This window comes from Tachysurus fulvidraco, chromosome 14 (assembly GCF_022655615.1).
Source record: "Tachysurus fulvidraco isolate hzauxx_2018 chromosome 14, HZAU_PFXX_2.0, whole genome shotgun sequence".
Lineage (NCBI taxonomy): Eukaryota > Metazoa > Chordata > Actinopteri > Siluriformes > Bagridae > Tachysurus > Tachysurus fulvidraco.
The window spans coordinates 26,559,581-26,574,580 of record NC_062531.1 but is presented as its reverse complement, the minus strand read 5'-3'; the positions used below and the strand labels follow the sequence as shown (position 1 = coordinate 26,574,580).

Below are 15,000 nucleotides of genomic sequence, written 5' to 3'. Positions count from 1 at the left end.
GCTGACACTAAACTCACCTGCTAAAGCTCAGCACTTCTGTATCTCCTTTTAGTGGGAAAACTCACGATTTTAACGTCAAACTAACTAAATAATTCCCCTAACGTGACTTTTCCTTCGAGCTCTTGGTGTTACTGTGTTAGAAAAGGGGAAACTCTTAAAGTCTGGAATGTTGGTCACAAGAAAGTGTCATGTGAGAGAGCAGCTCACGCATGCGCATTGTGTAAACCATGAGCCTCTCACGCATGCGCACTGCGTCAGGATACTACAGAGGATGCCATAGATGTGGATATCTATGGGTGTGAATATCTATGGGTTGTAGATATCTATGGGTGTGGCTATCTATGGGTTGTAGATATCTATGGGTGTGGCTATCTATGGGTTGTAGATATCTATGGGTGTGGCTATCTATGGGTTGTAGATATCTATGGGTGTGGCTATCTATGGGTTGTAGATACCTATGGGTTGTAGATATCTATGGGTGTGGCTATCTATGGGTGTGGCTATCTATGGGTTGTAGATATCTATGGGTGTGGCTATCTATGGGTTGTAGATATCTATGGGTGTGGCTATCTATGGGTTGTAGATATCTATGGGTGTGGCTATCTATGGGTTGTAGATACCTATGGGTGTGGCTATCTATGGGTTGTAGATATCTATGGGTGTGGCTATCTATGGGTTGTAGATATCTATGGGTGTGGCTATCTATGGATGCAGGTATGCATGCAGAAAAAGTACGGTGAGCACAGAGGAACAAATCCGGTCAGGAAAATCGTGTAAATTCATTTCCATTCATTTCAAAAAGGACACAGAAGACTTAATAATTTATATATTTATTATTTTATTCACGTTCACACCGTGGTCCAGGGCGATTAACTGTGTTCATGAGCGAGAGTTCAGAGATGGTTAAAACGTACAAGTACGTAAACAGACATAGTGGAACATGGTCCAGGAGTTAAGAGAGGGGTTTAAGAAGCCCTCTGGTCCGGTCTGATAGGAAAGCGTGCATCCTTCACTCGTGGTGTTCATACCCGTCAGGAAGAGCATTAACGTGGGAGTTGTGGAAGAGGGTCTTGTTCCCGTCACCCCACGGGAAACGCTGCAGAGCAGAACAATAAAAACGAGAGAAGTGAACAGGAATGAGACGGAAATCACCCCAGCAGCACATCATAAAACATAAAATGGTGCAATGTTAGTTAGTTTACTGTGCGTCTCTTTGGAGGCTCTGTAATGGCAGCAATATGAAGATACAATATATTTTTTAACTTTAAATTTTATTTGTCACACACAGAATGACGTGCAGTGACATGCTTTAAGTTTTCGCATATCCCAGGTTATTATGAGCCTGGGGTCAGAGCACAGGGTCAGCCATTGTGCAGCTCCCTGGAGCAGGTGGGGTTAAGGGCCTTGACATCATGTCATTGTTAATATTATAGTTTGTAAACTTTGGATTAAAAAAAAAATCCTAAATCTCTGTCTAAATTAACCAAATGATTTCTCTCAGCTAGTTTCACATTTCAGTTGATTGCTGTTTTGCACAATCTCATGTAACTGCTGCTATAATACTAATGTTTTCATTCCAGTCCAGTATTTCTGCACAGGCAATATTGACAGAAGACACAGTATTAACACTGATGTGCTGTCTTGCCCTGCACCGGCGTCTTGCCCTGCACCGGCGTCTTGCCCTGCACCGGCGTCTTGCCCTGCACCGGCGTCTTGCCCTGCACCGGCGTCTTGCCCTGCACCGGCGTCTTGCCCTGCACCGGCGTCTTGCCCTGCACCGGCGTCTTGCCCTGCACCGGCGTCTTGCCCTGCACCGGTTTTTACCTTCAATCATTACCAGGTGTGACACCAGATTGGTGGTAGCGCTGAAACTGGAGACTCCTTCCATAAGTGTGCAATATACACTACAGATCAGTGTAGGCTGTGTGAACGAGCTGTTACCAAACTTATTAAAATAAACTTCTAGAAAATTCAACAACACATTCTGACCAATCAGATTCCAGAACTCAGCAGCACTGCGGTAAACATGGAGATGCCGTTGGAGCCATGTCGCTTTTTGTACTATTTTTGGAGTGCTCGTGAAGTCATGTGTCTTTTTTTAAATCACCTTGCTGCGGATGCGGAGGTGTGTGTAGGGGATGAACTCGGGCTGCTCATGGCCGTGGTGCTGAGACTTCAGGAACATGTTCAGCATACACACTCCCACTCCTGGCAGAGCCACCAAGAAGGACAGCAGCTTCCAGGTCTTTGCTAGAGAAGATCAGAGAGTGTCAGAGTGACCAAATCACCTGTAAACCTCCAGCTTACTTTATTACACAACAGGACAACTATGTAAAACAAATCACAACAATATTTATCTGTCTATATATCAGTGTGTGTGTGTGTGTGTGTGTGTGTGTGAGAGAGAGAGAGAGAGAGTGTGTGTGAATAACAAACTATATATAAACCTTATTACTAAAAAAAGAAAACGACAATCAGCGTTTTATAAACAATTAAATTAGGTTCTAACATTTTATTTATTAAGTCACATCACTGGTTATTTATAAGAGGACATTATAATAAACAAACAATCTACGCGCTCTAAACAAACTAATAAAGATTATAAACACATTTATATCTTACACTTCTGTGTTAAACTACACAGCATTAGCGGTTAGCATGAGGATTAGCATTAGCTCCAACAAGGTCACTTTCTACACAACGGGTTTAAATTACGAGTTTATTTTGTTTGTCTTTTTTAAAAAAGCTATTAGAATAAAAAGCAGCTCCTAAATTTACCCCCTCCTTCTCCGTGAGCCGCAGCGGCCGAAAGCTGCCGAGTTTGAGCCGCAAACACGGAGCGCAGCGTCTGAGAGAAACGTCCAACGGCCGCCATCTTGCTTTACCTCTAATACACAGGAAAACGGAAACGGAAGTTGCTTTAATAACATATGGTAGGATTTATTACATGTGCTTTACCTACCCGTTTTCCGATAAGACTGGATAATGATTTGCGCATGCGCGGGAATGTTTAGTATTAACCAATCGGAGATACGAAAGCGGTTTGTTTTCTAAATATATTTAGGAAAGAAAATGTCATGTTTCATAGTCCATAATATAATATATATATAATAAACAAACAAACAAATAAAAGTCTTTCAGGAAATGTAGAAATTACTTCCACTTTGTCTGACTTATATTCTGTTCCTATGCTTTAAAACAAATCATACAGACAGGGTACAGACAGGACACAGACAGACAGACAGACAGACAGGACACAGACAGACAGACAGGACACAGACAGACAGACAGGACACAGACAGATAGACAGGACACAGACAGACAAGATACAGACAGATAGACAGGACACAGACAGACAGACAAGATACAGAAAAACAGAGAGACAGGATACAGACAGAGACAAAGGATACAGACAGACAGGACACAGACAGACAGAGAGACAGGATACAGACAGGACACACACAGCGACAGATAGGACAAAGACAGCAGACAAACAGAGAGACAGACAGGACACACAGACAGACAGACAAATAAAGCTGTTGTTACTTTATCGACTTAGTGAAGAACAATAATTAATGATTAATGGACTCAAAGTTTTGGAACCAAATAAACCAGTTGAGATAAAATGCTTTATTAATACACTCTGTACTACAGGGACATATTATTAACACACACACACACACACACACACACACACACACACACACACACACACACACACACACACACACATACACAGAACTCCATAGATATTAATGTTTTATTCCTGAACTCTTCTAAATGGCTCATGATCTGAAGGTCTGAAGTGTTTTGTGTTGATCTACAGGTTAATGTTCAACACTGAGCTTCCACATGACAGCTCGCTGTTCAGAGCAGTCACTGAGCTGCACATCACAAACAAACACGCCGTGATTCCTGGGGACTCTTTTGCTTTTCCTGCTGATTACAGACGTAAAGGAGCTCAGAGACACGTTCATGTGAGCTGGTGAGGATTTTACACTCACTGAGCACCAGTTTCTACTCAAATACACACTGATCAATAATAATAATAATAATAATAATAATAATAATAATAATAATAATAATAATAATAATAATAATAATAATAATAATAATAATAATAATAATAAAATAATTTCAGTAAAAACAAAAACCGACTTGTTTTAACATTAAAACTTATCATTCTTTTATATAAAGACAGAATAATGTAATCGTTAGCAAGTTGCTGTGATAGAAGAGGAATAAAAGACTTTGGGATGTTCGTTTATAAGACAATAATCCAGAGAGCCAATAATTTGACAGGCACAGTGTTTATGATTTATTTATATTCATAATGTATACGCTTCTTTTCTGCTGCTTTACAGAGATGGAGGCGATGCAGTACGACCGGTTCTCTTCATCAGAGACAGAAAACTCTCAGCGATGTCGTAATGAATCTCCTTTATACACACCGAGTGAGTTACAGCCTCGTTTTCATGACTCTGTTTAGAGACCCACCATCATGATCATTAGATCTGCTAGCCAGATGCTACGGCTAGCATTTTTTAGGATGACAGTTAAGTGATTAGTGTAAAGTTTATAGTTAGCTAAAGCTGGCTAACATGCTAATGAACCTGACTTCTCATTTTATTCATTTACTCACTTATAAGGTGTCAGTCTTGGCTCAAGTGGTTAATGCTCTGGGTTGTTGATCATGGGTTCAAGCCCCAGCACTGACACCTTTGGGTCCTTGAACAAGGCCCTTAACCCTCACTGCTCCAGTGGAGCCGTATCATGGCCGACCTGTGTTTCGACCCCAAACCTCCAATGTTGGGATATGTGAAGAATTTCACTCTTCTTCTTCTTCTTCTTCTTCTTCTTCTTCTTCTTCTTCTTCTTCTTCTTCATACTCTAAATCTTAATTATTGCTAATTGGTTAGTAAAACGCTAGTGAACTTTTCCTGGCTGCTCCTGGAGGGATACATGACCTACTGAGAAGTAGCTAGTAACAGCACTGTACTGTGTTGAGCTAATTTCCTATTTAACATTAATATTTAACACCACACACGTTTTATGTGAGCAGATTCCTAAACATAAAAAATAAATGCTAATCGAACACTGTTTACTGCACAGTTTATGCTAGGTACATAAAGAGCTAGTTTGTTTACTATAATGCATAAATACTTTATGTCTCTTTTTATTCATTCTTCTTTACGATAACAGTGACGTCTCTCATGAAAATAAATCGTTAGCATATCGATTTGTGATTCACTGGAACCAGACGTGCTAGTCATTTAATAATTAGCCATTTTTTCTGTTTCAGACCAACAGAACCGTCGCATTTACATCATGATTGGCGCGCTTGCTGTCTTCCTGCTCCTGCTGACTCTCTCAATGGGCATTAAAAGTACATCACTCAGAATTTAATCAAAATTTAAACTAAAACTCTTTCCACAGTTAAAATTCACTGAAAGAAAAGTACAGAGCGATGGACCTGCAGTGCTTTTCTCATTCGGGTTACAGAGGGAAAAAAACGAGGATCACACTTTTATTTGTCCTCAGACTAGAGGTCTTCTCGGGTCTAAAGAAATCTACCCGACCCGAAGTGACCCGAATCACTTTTTACCCGAACCAGACGTGCATAATATTTTTTTTTAACAAAGACCCGACCCGAGACAAACCCGACCCGACGGCAATTTTTTTTTAACCCGACTGGACCCGAATGTTGCGTAACTCTACACTAAAGTAACCGCTACTGAGTGGATTCAACTTTGATTGACAGGTCTGTTTCAACGAAAATTAGCTCACTGACAGCCACACGTCACCAGCCACATGTCGCAAGCGGTCTTGGCAAACAGAGGAGAGGTTGGAAAAGGACTCGAGTCGATGCACACACACGAGATACAGTAGTTCGGGTCTTCTCGGGTCCGTTCGGTAAAAACACATTCATTTTAAATGACCTGAGACCAGATGGCACTATTATTATACCCGACCCTTGTCCGAGGTACACGTGAAACTTTTAGACCCGCTCCCGCTCGGGTCTCGGGTCAGACCTCGGGTTTTCGGATCTAAGTGGACCCGTGAAGACCTCTACCTCAAACACTAATTCATTTTTATTCATTTTAATGCTGCCCTCCTTTTATGAGCTCCGGTACACTTTATTTCTCTTACTAAATCCCAGAGGTTTGTTTCTTTAAGAATAAAGCTGTGGAGTGTGAATGTGTGTCTTGTTTTAAAAGTCACTCAGGTGAACCAGCAGGTGTCAGATCTGGTCTCCTCCATGCAGGCCTACAGCACGTCGAAGAAAGCTGCCCAGACAGGTGAACATAACGGGGTCATCACAGACCCCATGGTTCTACTTACTGTATTGTTCTGAGCTAGCTCATGGAGTGAGCGGTGTAACACTCAGTGCTATCGTCAGCGCTGACAGATGCATGCGATTGGCTCCTGTCACTGTGATTGTAACAGGGTGGAGAACAGGCCCCTCCCTCCCTGAGAGCAAGACCAGTTGTAGTTCTAATCAGAAGCTTTACAAATTAAAGCTAATTAATATTTAGCTAATTAAACATCATTAAATGTGGCATGAGTGTGTCCGAGCTTTACACTGACCATATAGACTGTATTTCTGTTTGTGACTGTCGATGTATCATGACTCATCTCTCCTGTAGACTCACATCCCACAGTGATGCTGCCAGTAAGAGGTGAGGCTGCGTTTGTCTGGTCTTCATTTACTTATTCAGTCTGTCTGTCTGTCTGTCGTGTCTCCTCTGCTGTCTGCACACTCATGTAAAATGTTCTTGTTCAGGTTCCTGTGAGGAAAATTGGGTCTTTTACAAAAACAAGTGTTATTACACATCTACTCAGAGTCGGAACTGGCACAACGCAGAGAAGGACTGCGATCTGAGAAGGGCTCATCTGCTGGTGGTGAACGACCAGGAGGAGATGGTAAACCCTACACACTGATCTGATCTCTAACACCTGTTAATAACGTGGTGTAATAACACAGACGAGGAAATGCAGAACAACTAAAACACACAAGGACAATAAATAAATAAATAAATAAATAAATAAATAAATAAATAAATAATATTACCTAGCCATGTCTCCCTCTCTCTCTCGTTTTCAGGAGTACATATCTCAGGTGGTTGATGACAACCTGAGTTATTGGATAGGTCTGATCGAGGTAGAGGGTGAGGGAAAGTGGAGCTGGGTCGATGGAACAGACTTTGAATCGACTGAGCAGTAAGAACTCAGACACGAAGCAGCTCGAACCCTGAGCCATTAACCTGACCACAAATCTTAATGTTATCTATAGCCTTAAATCCTGAGCCATTATCTCTAACCTCAAATTGTGAATCAATAACTGGAATTTCAAATCCTGATGATGTTCCTGTAACCCAAAACCCCACAAACCCAACACACACACACACACACACACACACACACACACACACACACACACACACACACACACACACACACACACACACACACACACACACACACACACACACACACACACACATCATCATCATCATCATCATCCTCAAATCCATCGTTACCTTCATCTCAAATCTCAGGCTAAACATAAACATTGGTAGATGTCTGTGTGTGTGTTTATGTGTGTGTCTTGTGTGTGTGTTTATGTGTGTGTCTTGTGTGTGTGTGCAGTTTCTGGGACAATGGCCAGCCAGATGACTGGCACCAGCGTATGAATGGAGAAGACTGTGGGCAGATTCATCCAGTAAACATCTATGTAACAACACACAGGCTTTGGAACGATGCAGACTGTACACTAAGTTATAGATATGTATGTGAGAGACCTGCTTAGTGGACACACACACACACACACACACACACACACACACACACACACACACACACACACACACACACACACACACACACTCAGTCAGACTAAAGATGCAGCAGTCGTTTGCTAATCTGTGTAATGATGTGTGGAAAAATAAAACCATGATAAAGATACAAATCCTTGTGATGTTTATTAAAACACTTCATCGGTGAAATGATGGTAGTGAAACTGCATGTGTGGCGTCGGCCTGGGTGGTGTTGTGAGGTGTTCTCGGGGTGCAGTGGTTACTATGGTTACTACTCTGCAAACTGACTGTGGATAAAACTAAAGAGATGGTTGCTGACTTCAGGAGAACACAGAGAGAACGCTCTCCACTGAACATCGACGGATCGTCAAGAGCACCAAATTTCTTGGTGTTTATCTAGAGGAGAACTTCACCTGGTCACTCAACACCAGCTCCATCACCAAGAAAGTCAAGCAGGGTCTCTACTTCTTATGAAGGCTGAGAAAGGCACATCCCCCCCCCCCACCCATCCTGACCATGTTCTACAGAGGATTCTGAGCAGCTGCATCACTGTCTGGTTTGAGAACCGCACCATCTCAGATCACAGACCCTGCAGCAGATAGTGAGGACATCTGAGAAGATCACTGGTGTCTCTTCTCTCTGTCATGGACACTTACACCACACACTGCATCAGTAAAGCCAACAGCATTGTGGACCTCACACAAACCTCACACACACTCTTCACCACACAGACCCCTCACACACACTCTTCACCCCACACACCCCACACACACACTCTTCACCCCACACACACTCTTCACCCCACACACCCCTCACACACACTCTTCACCTCGCACACACTCTTCTCCCCACACACCCCTCACACACACTCTTCACCCCACACACCCCTCACACACACTCTTCACCCCACACACACTCTTCACCCCACACATACCTCACTCACACTCTTCTCCCCACACACCCCTCACACACACTCTTCACCCCACAAACTCCTCACACACACTCTTCACCCCACACACCCCTCACACACACTCTTCTCCCCACACACCCCTCACACACACACTTCACCCTCCTGTCATCTGGTAAAAAGCGTTTGGGCCTCATGACCAGACTGTGTAACAGTTTCTTCCCACAAACCATCAGACTCCTTAATAACTGAACTGTACTGAGCACAACATACACACACACACACACACACACACACACACACACACACACACACACACACACACACACACACACACACACACACACACACACACATCAACTATATGGACTGTACAGACCTACACCACATACACACTCTTCCATTATACATCCATCAAACTGATTACACACTGTTTTTGCTGTTTTACACACACACACACACACACACACACACACACACACACACACACACACACACACACACACACACACACACACACACACACACACACACTGTCTCACATTTCAGTTTATTGCTGTTTTCCATGATACTTTACATTATCTTATATAACTGCTGCTATAACACTGTGTACATTACAGTATTACTGCACACACAATACTGTTTACATACAGTGTTTACACTGACGCTGTTTCTGTTTATTGTCTTTTTTATATCGTCTTGTAATTTTTTGTCCTGCACTGTCTTGTCTGTCTTGTCCAGCACTGTCTTGTCTGTCTTGTCCTGCACTGTCTTTTGTCCTGCACTGTCTTGTCTGTCTTGTCCTGCACTGTCTTGTCTGTCTTGTCCTGCACTGTCTTGTTTGTCTTGTCCTGCAATGTCTTGTCTGTCTTGTCCTGCACTGTCTTGTTTGTTTTGTCCTGCAATGTCTTGTCTGTCTTGTCCTGCAATGTCTTGTCTGTCTTGTCCTGCAATGTCTTGTTTGTCTTGACCTGCACTGTTTTGTTTGTCTTGTCCTGCCTGTCTTGTCCTGCACTGTCTTGTTCTACACTGTCTTGTCCAGCACTGTCTTGTCTGTCTTGTCCTGCACTGTCTTTTGTCCTGCACTGTCTTGTCTGTCTTGTTCTACACTGTCTTGTTTTCTTGTCCTGCACTGTCTTGTCCAGCACTGTCTTGTCTGTCTTGTCCTGCACTGTCTTTTGTCCTGCACTGTCTTGTCTGTCTTGTCCTGCACTGTCTTTTGTCCTGCACTGTCTTTTGTCCTGCACTGTCTTGTCTGTCTTGTCCTGCACTGTCTTGTCTGTCTTGTCCTGCACTGTCTTGTTTGTCTTGTCCTGCAATGTCTTGTCTGTCTTGTCCTGCAATGTCTTGTTTGTCTTGACCTGCACTGTTTTGTTTGTCTTGTCCTGCACTGTCTTGTTCTACACTGTCTTGTTTTCTTGTCCTGCACTGTCTTTTGTCCTGCACTGTCTTGTCTGTCTTGTCCTGCACTGTCTTGTCCTGCACTGTCTTGTCTGTCTTGTCCTGCACTGTCTTGTCTGTCTTGTCCTGCAATGTCTTGTCTGTCTTGTCCTGCACTGTCTTGTCCTGCAATGTCTTGTCTGTCCTGTCCTGCACTGTGTACACCAGGTTACACAGACACACTTTATGTATCTAGGACACTTACTAAGTCCTTATATGTGTGTGTGTGTGTGTGTGTTATGTAACACACTGATCCTGGGGAAACGTTGTGTCATGTCACTGTGTACTGTAACAGTTAGATATGGTGTAATGACAATAAAAGCTTCTTGACATGACTTGAGAAGGTCTGAGGTCTGAGGAGAACGCTGTATATAACAGAGTATGTGACAAGTAAAACCTTCAGGCTCTCAAATCTCTCTTATACAATAACAATTAAAATAATCTTCCTAATGTTCTGATTTTGGGGTAAAAATGTTTCATTGAACTCTGGGTGCTGTAATATTCTGTATTAGCTTCGAGTGGCGATGAAATAAAACCCGAGGAAACAAAGTGATGATTTTAGATCTGTTTCATTTTTATGTCTGAAACTGAAACGTGAAAGTGTGTGTGTTTAGAACAGAGAGTAAGGAGCTGAGAAGAGACGTGGTAGATGATTTAATGCCTAGTCCTTGGGCCAGAGGTTTATTTTTTGCCGTATCAACTTTTTTCTGTTATTTCATCTGGCCTTTTCTCACTCCTCCTCCTCATCCCTTGTTCTTTTCAAGGCTTTACAGCAGCAGTAAGTTCTCACTCTTTCAGAATCATGCATCTGTCCTGGATTCTTCTGATGACCACAGGTGAGTGTGTGAAACTCTCTCCTTCTCTTTGTTACATCTCGATCACACACACGTCTTCACACACTGCTGAAGAACTGCAAACATATTAAAAGTGATTATGAAAGGTTAAAGGGGGGCACGGTGGCTTAGTGGTTAGCACGTTCGCCTCACACCTCCAGGGTCGGGGGTTCGATTCCCACCTCTGCCTTGTGTGTGTGGAGTTTGCATGTTCTCCCCGTGCCTCGGGGGTTTCCTCCGGGTACTCCGGTTTCCTCCCCCGGTCCAAAGACATGCATGGTAGGTTGATTGGCGTCTCTGGAAAATTGTCCGTAGTGTGTGTGTGTGTGTGTGAGTGAATGAGAGTGTGTGTGTGTGCCCTGTGATGGGTTGGCACTCCGTCCAGGGTGTATCCTGCCTCGATGCCCGATGACACCTGAGATGACACCTGAGCACAGGCTCGCCGTGACCCGAGACGTTCAGATAAGCGGTAGTGAATGAGTGAGAGTGAGAGAAAGGATAGACGTGTGCAGTGATGCAGTGTTACACTGATGTGATGTTGTGTTGATGTTGTGATGGTGTATGTTAGTGATGTAACACCGATCATGTTTCCCCCCTGCAGTGTGTGTGGTGTGTGGCGAGTTTCAGCCTCGTGCACTCTGGCAGTTCGGTAAAATGATCACGTGCGTGCAGCCGAACGTGAATCCGTTCATTTACAACAACTACGGCTGTTACTGTGGATTTTCTGGATCCGGATCTCCTAAAGACCAAATCGATCAGTATGTATTAAATATCCCCACTGTTACCATAACGACCAACATCACAGCCAACGTTTTGTTCATTGCTAAGTCAGCTAGCTAGATACATTCCACCTGTTTAAGTCCTTATCTTGTCTCAGAAATCTCTATTGTATGTTGTATAAAACCAGTCCAGGGGGCGGAGTTATGTTCAGATCAGTTTGTTATGTCACTAAACAGCTTTAACAGCTTGGAACCAATCAGATGTTGATATTCAAATTATGAGATCGTAAATGAGGAACCAATAAATGTTTACACACAGACGCTAATTGTAGACGAAGCTAGATAACGTTGAGACCAACATGGCAGCAGAGGTTGCCATGGTAACGTTATATTCTGACAGCTTTATCTGAAGATGATGATGAAGATGATGATGTAAAACCAGAGTGTTTTCACACTTAAGGTGCTGTCTGATACACGATAAGTGTTACGAGAACGCTCGGAAACATCCAGATTGTCCCGGTGTAGCCAACCTGCCGTACGTCAAAGTGTACAACTTCAGCTGCTCTGATAAAACCATCACCTGTTCAGGTAAACACACATCAGCTCACACACACACACACACACACACACACACACACACACACACACACACACACACACACACACACACACACACACACACACACATCAGCTCACACACACACAATTTGTTAGTGTCTTCAGATCTTTGTATCAACATGTTTGTGTGTTTCTTTGTGTGTGTGTGTGTGTGTGTGTGTGTGTGTGTGTGTGTGTGTGTGTGTGTGTGTCCAAAGCATCCAATGATAAATGCCAGGCCAAAGTGTGTGAGTGTGATCAAGTCGCTGCAAACTGCTTCTTTCAGCATAATCACACTTACAACCCCAACAACAAAAACCTCCCGAGTGAAGAGTGCAAGAACTGAGAGACACCACACCCTGGGACACTAACACCTTCTCTGTCAACTAAACACCACACTAACACCTTCTCTAACTAAACACCACACTAACACCTTCTCTAACTAAACACCACACTAACACCTTCTCTAACTAAACACCACACTAACACCTTCTCTGTCAACTAAACACCACACTAACACCTTCTCTGTCAACTAAACACCACACTAACACCTTCTCTGTCAACTAAACACCACACTAACACCTTCTCTAACTAAACACCACACTAACACCTTCTCTAACTAAACACCACACTAACACCTTCTCTAACTAAACACCACACTAACACCTTCTCTGTCAACTAAACACCACACTAACACCTTCTCTGTCAACTAAACACCACACTAACACCTTCTCTGTCAACTAAACACCACACTAACACCTTCTCTAACTAAACACCACACTAACACCTTCTCTGTAAACTAAACACCACACTAACACCTTCTCTGTCAACTAAACACCACACTAACACCTTCTCTGTCAACTAAACACCACACTAACACCTTCTCTAACTAAACACCACACTAACACCTTCTCTAACTAAACACCACACTAACACCTTCTCTAACTAAACACCACACTAACACCTTCTCTGTCAACTAAACACCACACTAACACCTTCTCTAACTAAACACCACACTAACACCTTCTCTAACTAAACACCACACTAACACCTTCTCTAACTAAACACCACACTAACACCTTCTCTGTCAACAAACCACAATAGCTTCTTACTTAACTAAACACAATGGACACAGAAAGAATAAAGCGACTTTAATGGCTGTGTTCTCGTGTTGATGACAGTGAACGACTGTGGTTTGGGACACGCCCACAAATTATAATGTGAGTGACGTGACAAACGGTTAAGTACGGTGACCCACAAGGGCTCAAGGGAACCTCAATCACCGGCCCGAGACTCGAACTCAAAACCTTATGGTTAGGAGTCAGACTCGCTAACCATTAGGCCACGACTTCCCCTTGTCTTTAAATAAAAAACATATTCTGGACATTTAGGAAAGCTTTATTCACCAATTTACTTATTTACTAAACAGGAAGTTTCACTTGTTCAGTATAAACTTTCGCTCGTGCACCGAACGTACACTACAAAAATATTTCATAAAACATTAAAATTCAGTAAAGTAAATAAATCAAGGCCGGAAAATCTCTTACTCTAAAACCTAAACACTGACACAGGATTTAAGATGCTAATCAGGCTAATCCTGTACGGGAATGTAGCATTCATCAGTTATAACATAAGGGAGTTTGGTAAATACAGCAGCTTTGTGTCTTTGGTGATTTCCTCCTCACTGTGTGTGTGTGTGTGAGTGTGTGTGTGGGTGAAGCTCAGATAGGTTTGTATAGCAGCGTAGTGACGTATTTCTTCCTGTAGCGATGCGTAGCGCTGAGGACCATCACGCCATCCTGAGGGAACAAATGACAGGCAGATACCATGAGTGTGTGACAAAATTCTGTCAGTGAGTCAAATTAAAACACACACTAAACCAGCTTCAGATGAAAGTAAATTAAAACAATAATCAACACAACTAACTAGCGAGTCTGTGTGTCTGTGATAATGTAAAACGACGCTAATCTACATGTTAAGGCTAAACATATGCTAACATGCCTAATATCACGGTGAATAAAAGTACAGCTAATTATAGTGACATGCTAAAGGATGTGCTAATCTACAGTCACAGTAATGACATGAAAGGGGATTAACACGTAGCTAATCGGGAAGCTCGTCCATGTCAAACCTGTTTATGTACGCTAACCTGTGTGGAGAAAACATCTGTAGCGTAAGAGAAGACACAGTAGGTTAGCATGCTAGGGCTGTGGTGGTGGTTAGCATTAGCGCACCTTGATGGAGAGAGCGTACAGGTGATTGAGCATCACGTGGTTGGGTTCAGGAAGCAGAGCAGGATCACACTGTTCATCATCATCATCATCATCATCATCATCACACACACACACACACACACACACACACACACACACACACACATATAAACACGTAATAAATCATTACAGAATCAGAGACTATGGTGGTGTGTTTATGGTGTGGTTCTGTGACTCACCGAGACTCCGGTGTCTTTATTGAGCAGAACCTGCAGCAGGTGAGGAGGCAGGATGGGAGGAGAGCGCAGTCGCTCCTCCCCTTTAATGGCGTAGGGGTCCTGATGGTAGGGTCCAGGGGGAGAGCTGGAGATGTCTGAGCAGCAGACAGAGAGACTTTTAAACAGTCTGTAGAGTCAATAAACATCAGCAGATCTGATTAAATCAACTCACCTGACATGTCAGTGCAGATCTCAG

The 15,000-nt window shown here is 42.9% G+C and overlaps 5 protein-coding genes and 1 long non-coding RNA gene across 10 annotated transcripts in view; 2 read left to right on the top strand and 4 right to left on the bottom strand.

Annotated features, from left to right (window-relative positions):
- The window catches only part of hps4 (HPS4 biogenesis of lysosomal organelles complex 3 subunit 2), a 6,512-nt gene extending 6,288 nt beyond the window's left edge, over window positions 1–224 (bottom strand). The window contains exon 1 of one of the 2 annotated variants that reach the window (XM_047823166.1): window positions 18–224. The gene's annotated coding sequence lies outside the window, so the exon portion shown is untranslated. The remainder of the gene's footprint in view (window positions 1–17) is intronic. The other variant, XM_027140324.2, reaches the window with a different exon arrangement.
- A 594-nt stretch (window positions 225–818) lies between these two features.
- On the bottom strand, window positions 819–2,937 carry LOC113638848 (cytochrome c oxidase subunit 6A, mitochondrial). The gene is made up of 3 exons (XM_027140311.2): window positions 2,779–2,937; window positions 2,108–2,250; window positions 819–1,096 (listed from the first exon to the last, which is right to left on the bottom strand). Exons 1-3 carry the CDS (start codon window positions 2,873–2,875, stop codon window positions 1,010–1,012), a joined length of 327 nt encoding a protein of 108 aa, XP_026996112.1. The 5' UTR covers window positions 2,876–2,937; the 3' UTR covers window positions 819–1,009.
- An 886-nt stretch (window positions 2,938–3,823) lies between these two features.
- LOC113638850 (hepatic lectin-like) lies at window positions 3,824–7,969 on the top strand. 2 transcript variants are annotated; one of them, XM_047823169.1, is made up of 9 exons: window positions 3,824–3,985; window positions 4,365–4,454; window positions 5,303–5,386; window positions 6,219–6,299; window positions 6,648–6,680; window positions 6,785–6,924; window positions 7,106–7,221; window positions 7,651–7,858; window positions 7,891–7,969. In XM_047823169.1, exons 2-8 carry the CDS (start codon window positions 4,367–4,369, stop codon window positions 7,808–7,810), a joined length of 702 nt encoding a protein of 233 aa, XP_047679125.1. In that variant the 5' UTR covers window positions 3,824–3,985; window positions 4,365–4,366; the 3' UTR covers window positions 7,811–7,858; window positions 7,891–7,969. The 2 variants fall into 2 exon arrangements, with proteins under 2 accessions (XP_047679125.1, XP_047679124.1); XM_047823168.1 differs by having other exon boundaries at window positions 7,651–7,969.
- Window positions 7,970–10,901: 2,932 nt separating this feature from the next.
- Window positions 10,902–12,673, top strand: pla2g1b (phospholipase A2, group IB (pancreas)). Its single transcript, XM_027140314.2, has 4 exons — window positions 10,902–11,000; window positions 11,599–11,755; window positions 12,177–12,304; window positions 12,532–12,673. The coding sequence occupies exons 1-4, from the start codon at window positions 10,967–10,969 to the stop codon at window positions 12,657–12,659; spliced, it is 447 nt and encodes a 148-aa protein (XP_026996115.1). The 5' UTR covers window positions 10,902–10,966; the 3' UTR covers window positions 12,660–12,673.
- On the bottom strand, window positions 12,475–13,207 carry LOC125146350. Its single transcript, XR_007144817.1, has 2 exons — window positions 13,163–13,207; window positions 12,475–12,774 (listed from the first exon to the last, which is right to left on the bottom strand). It is a non-coding gene; the product is annotated as an uncharacterized LOC125146350 (long non-coding RNA).
- A 488-nt stretch (window positions 13,208–13,695) lies between these two features.
- Window positions 13,696–15,000, bottom strand: part of prkab1b (protein kinase, AMP-activated, beta 1 non-catalytic subunit, b) — a 4,510-nt gene continuing 3,205 nt past the window's right edge. For all 3 annotated transcript variants that reach the window (XM_027140307.2, XM_027140308.2, XM_047823167.1), the window contains exons 5-8: window positions 14,977–15,000; window positions 14,766–14,899; window positions 14,548–14,616; window positions 13,696–14,112 (exon numbers count right to left, since the gene is read on the bottom strand). The exon at window positions 14,977–15,000 is cut by the window's right edge and continues 91 nt beyond it. In XM_027140307.2, the coding sequence (XP_026996108.1) occupies window positions 14,035–14,112; window positions 14,548–14,616; window positions 14,766–14,899; window positions 14,977–15,000 (305 nt within the window). In that variant the 3' untranslated portion in view covers window positions 13,696–14,034. The remainder of the gene's footprint in view (window positions 14,113–14,547; window positions 14,617–14,765; window positions 14,900–14,976) is intronic.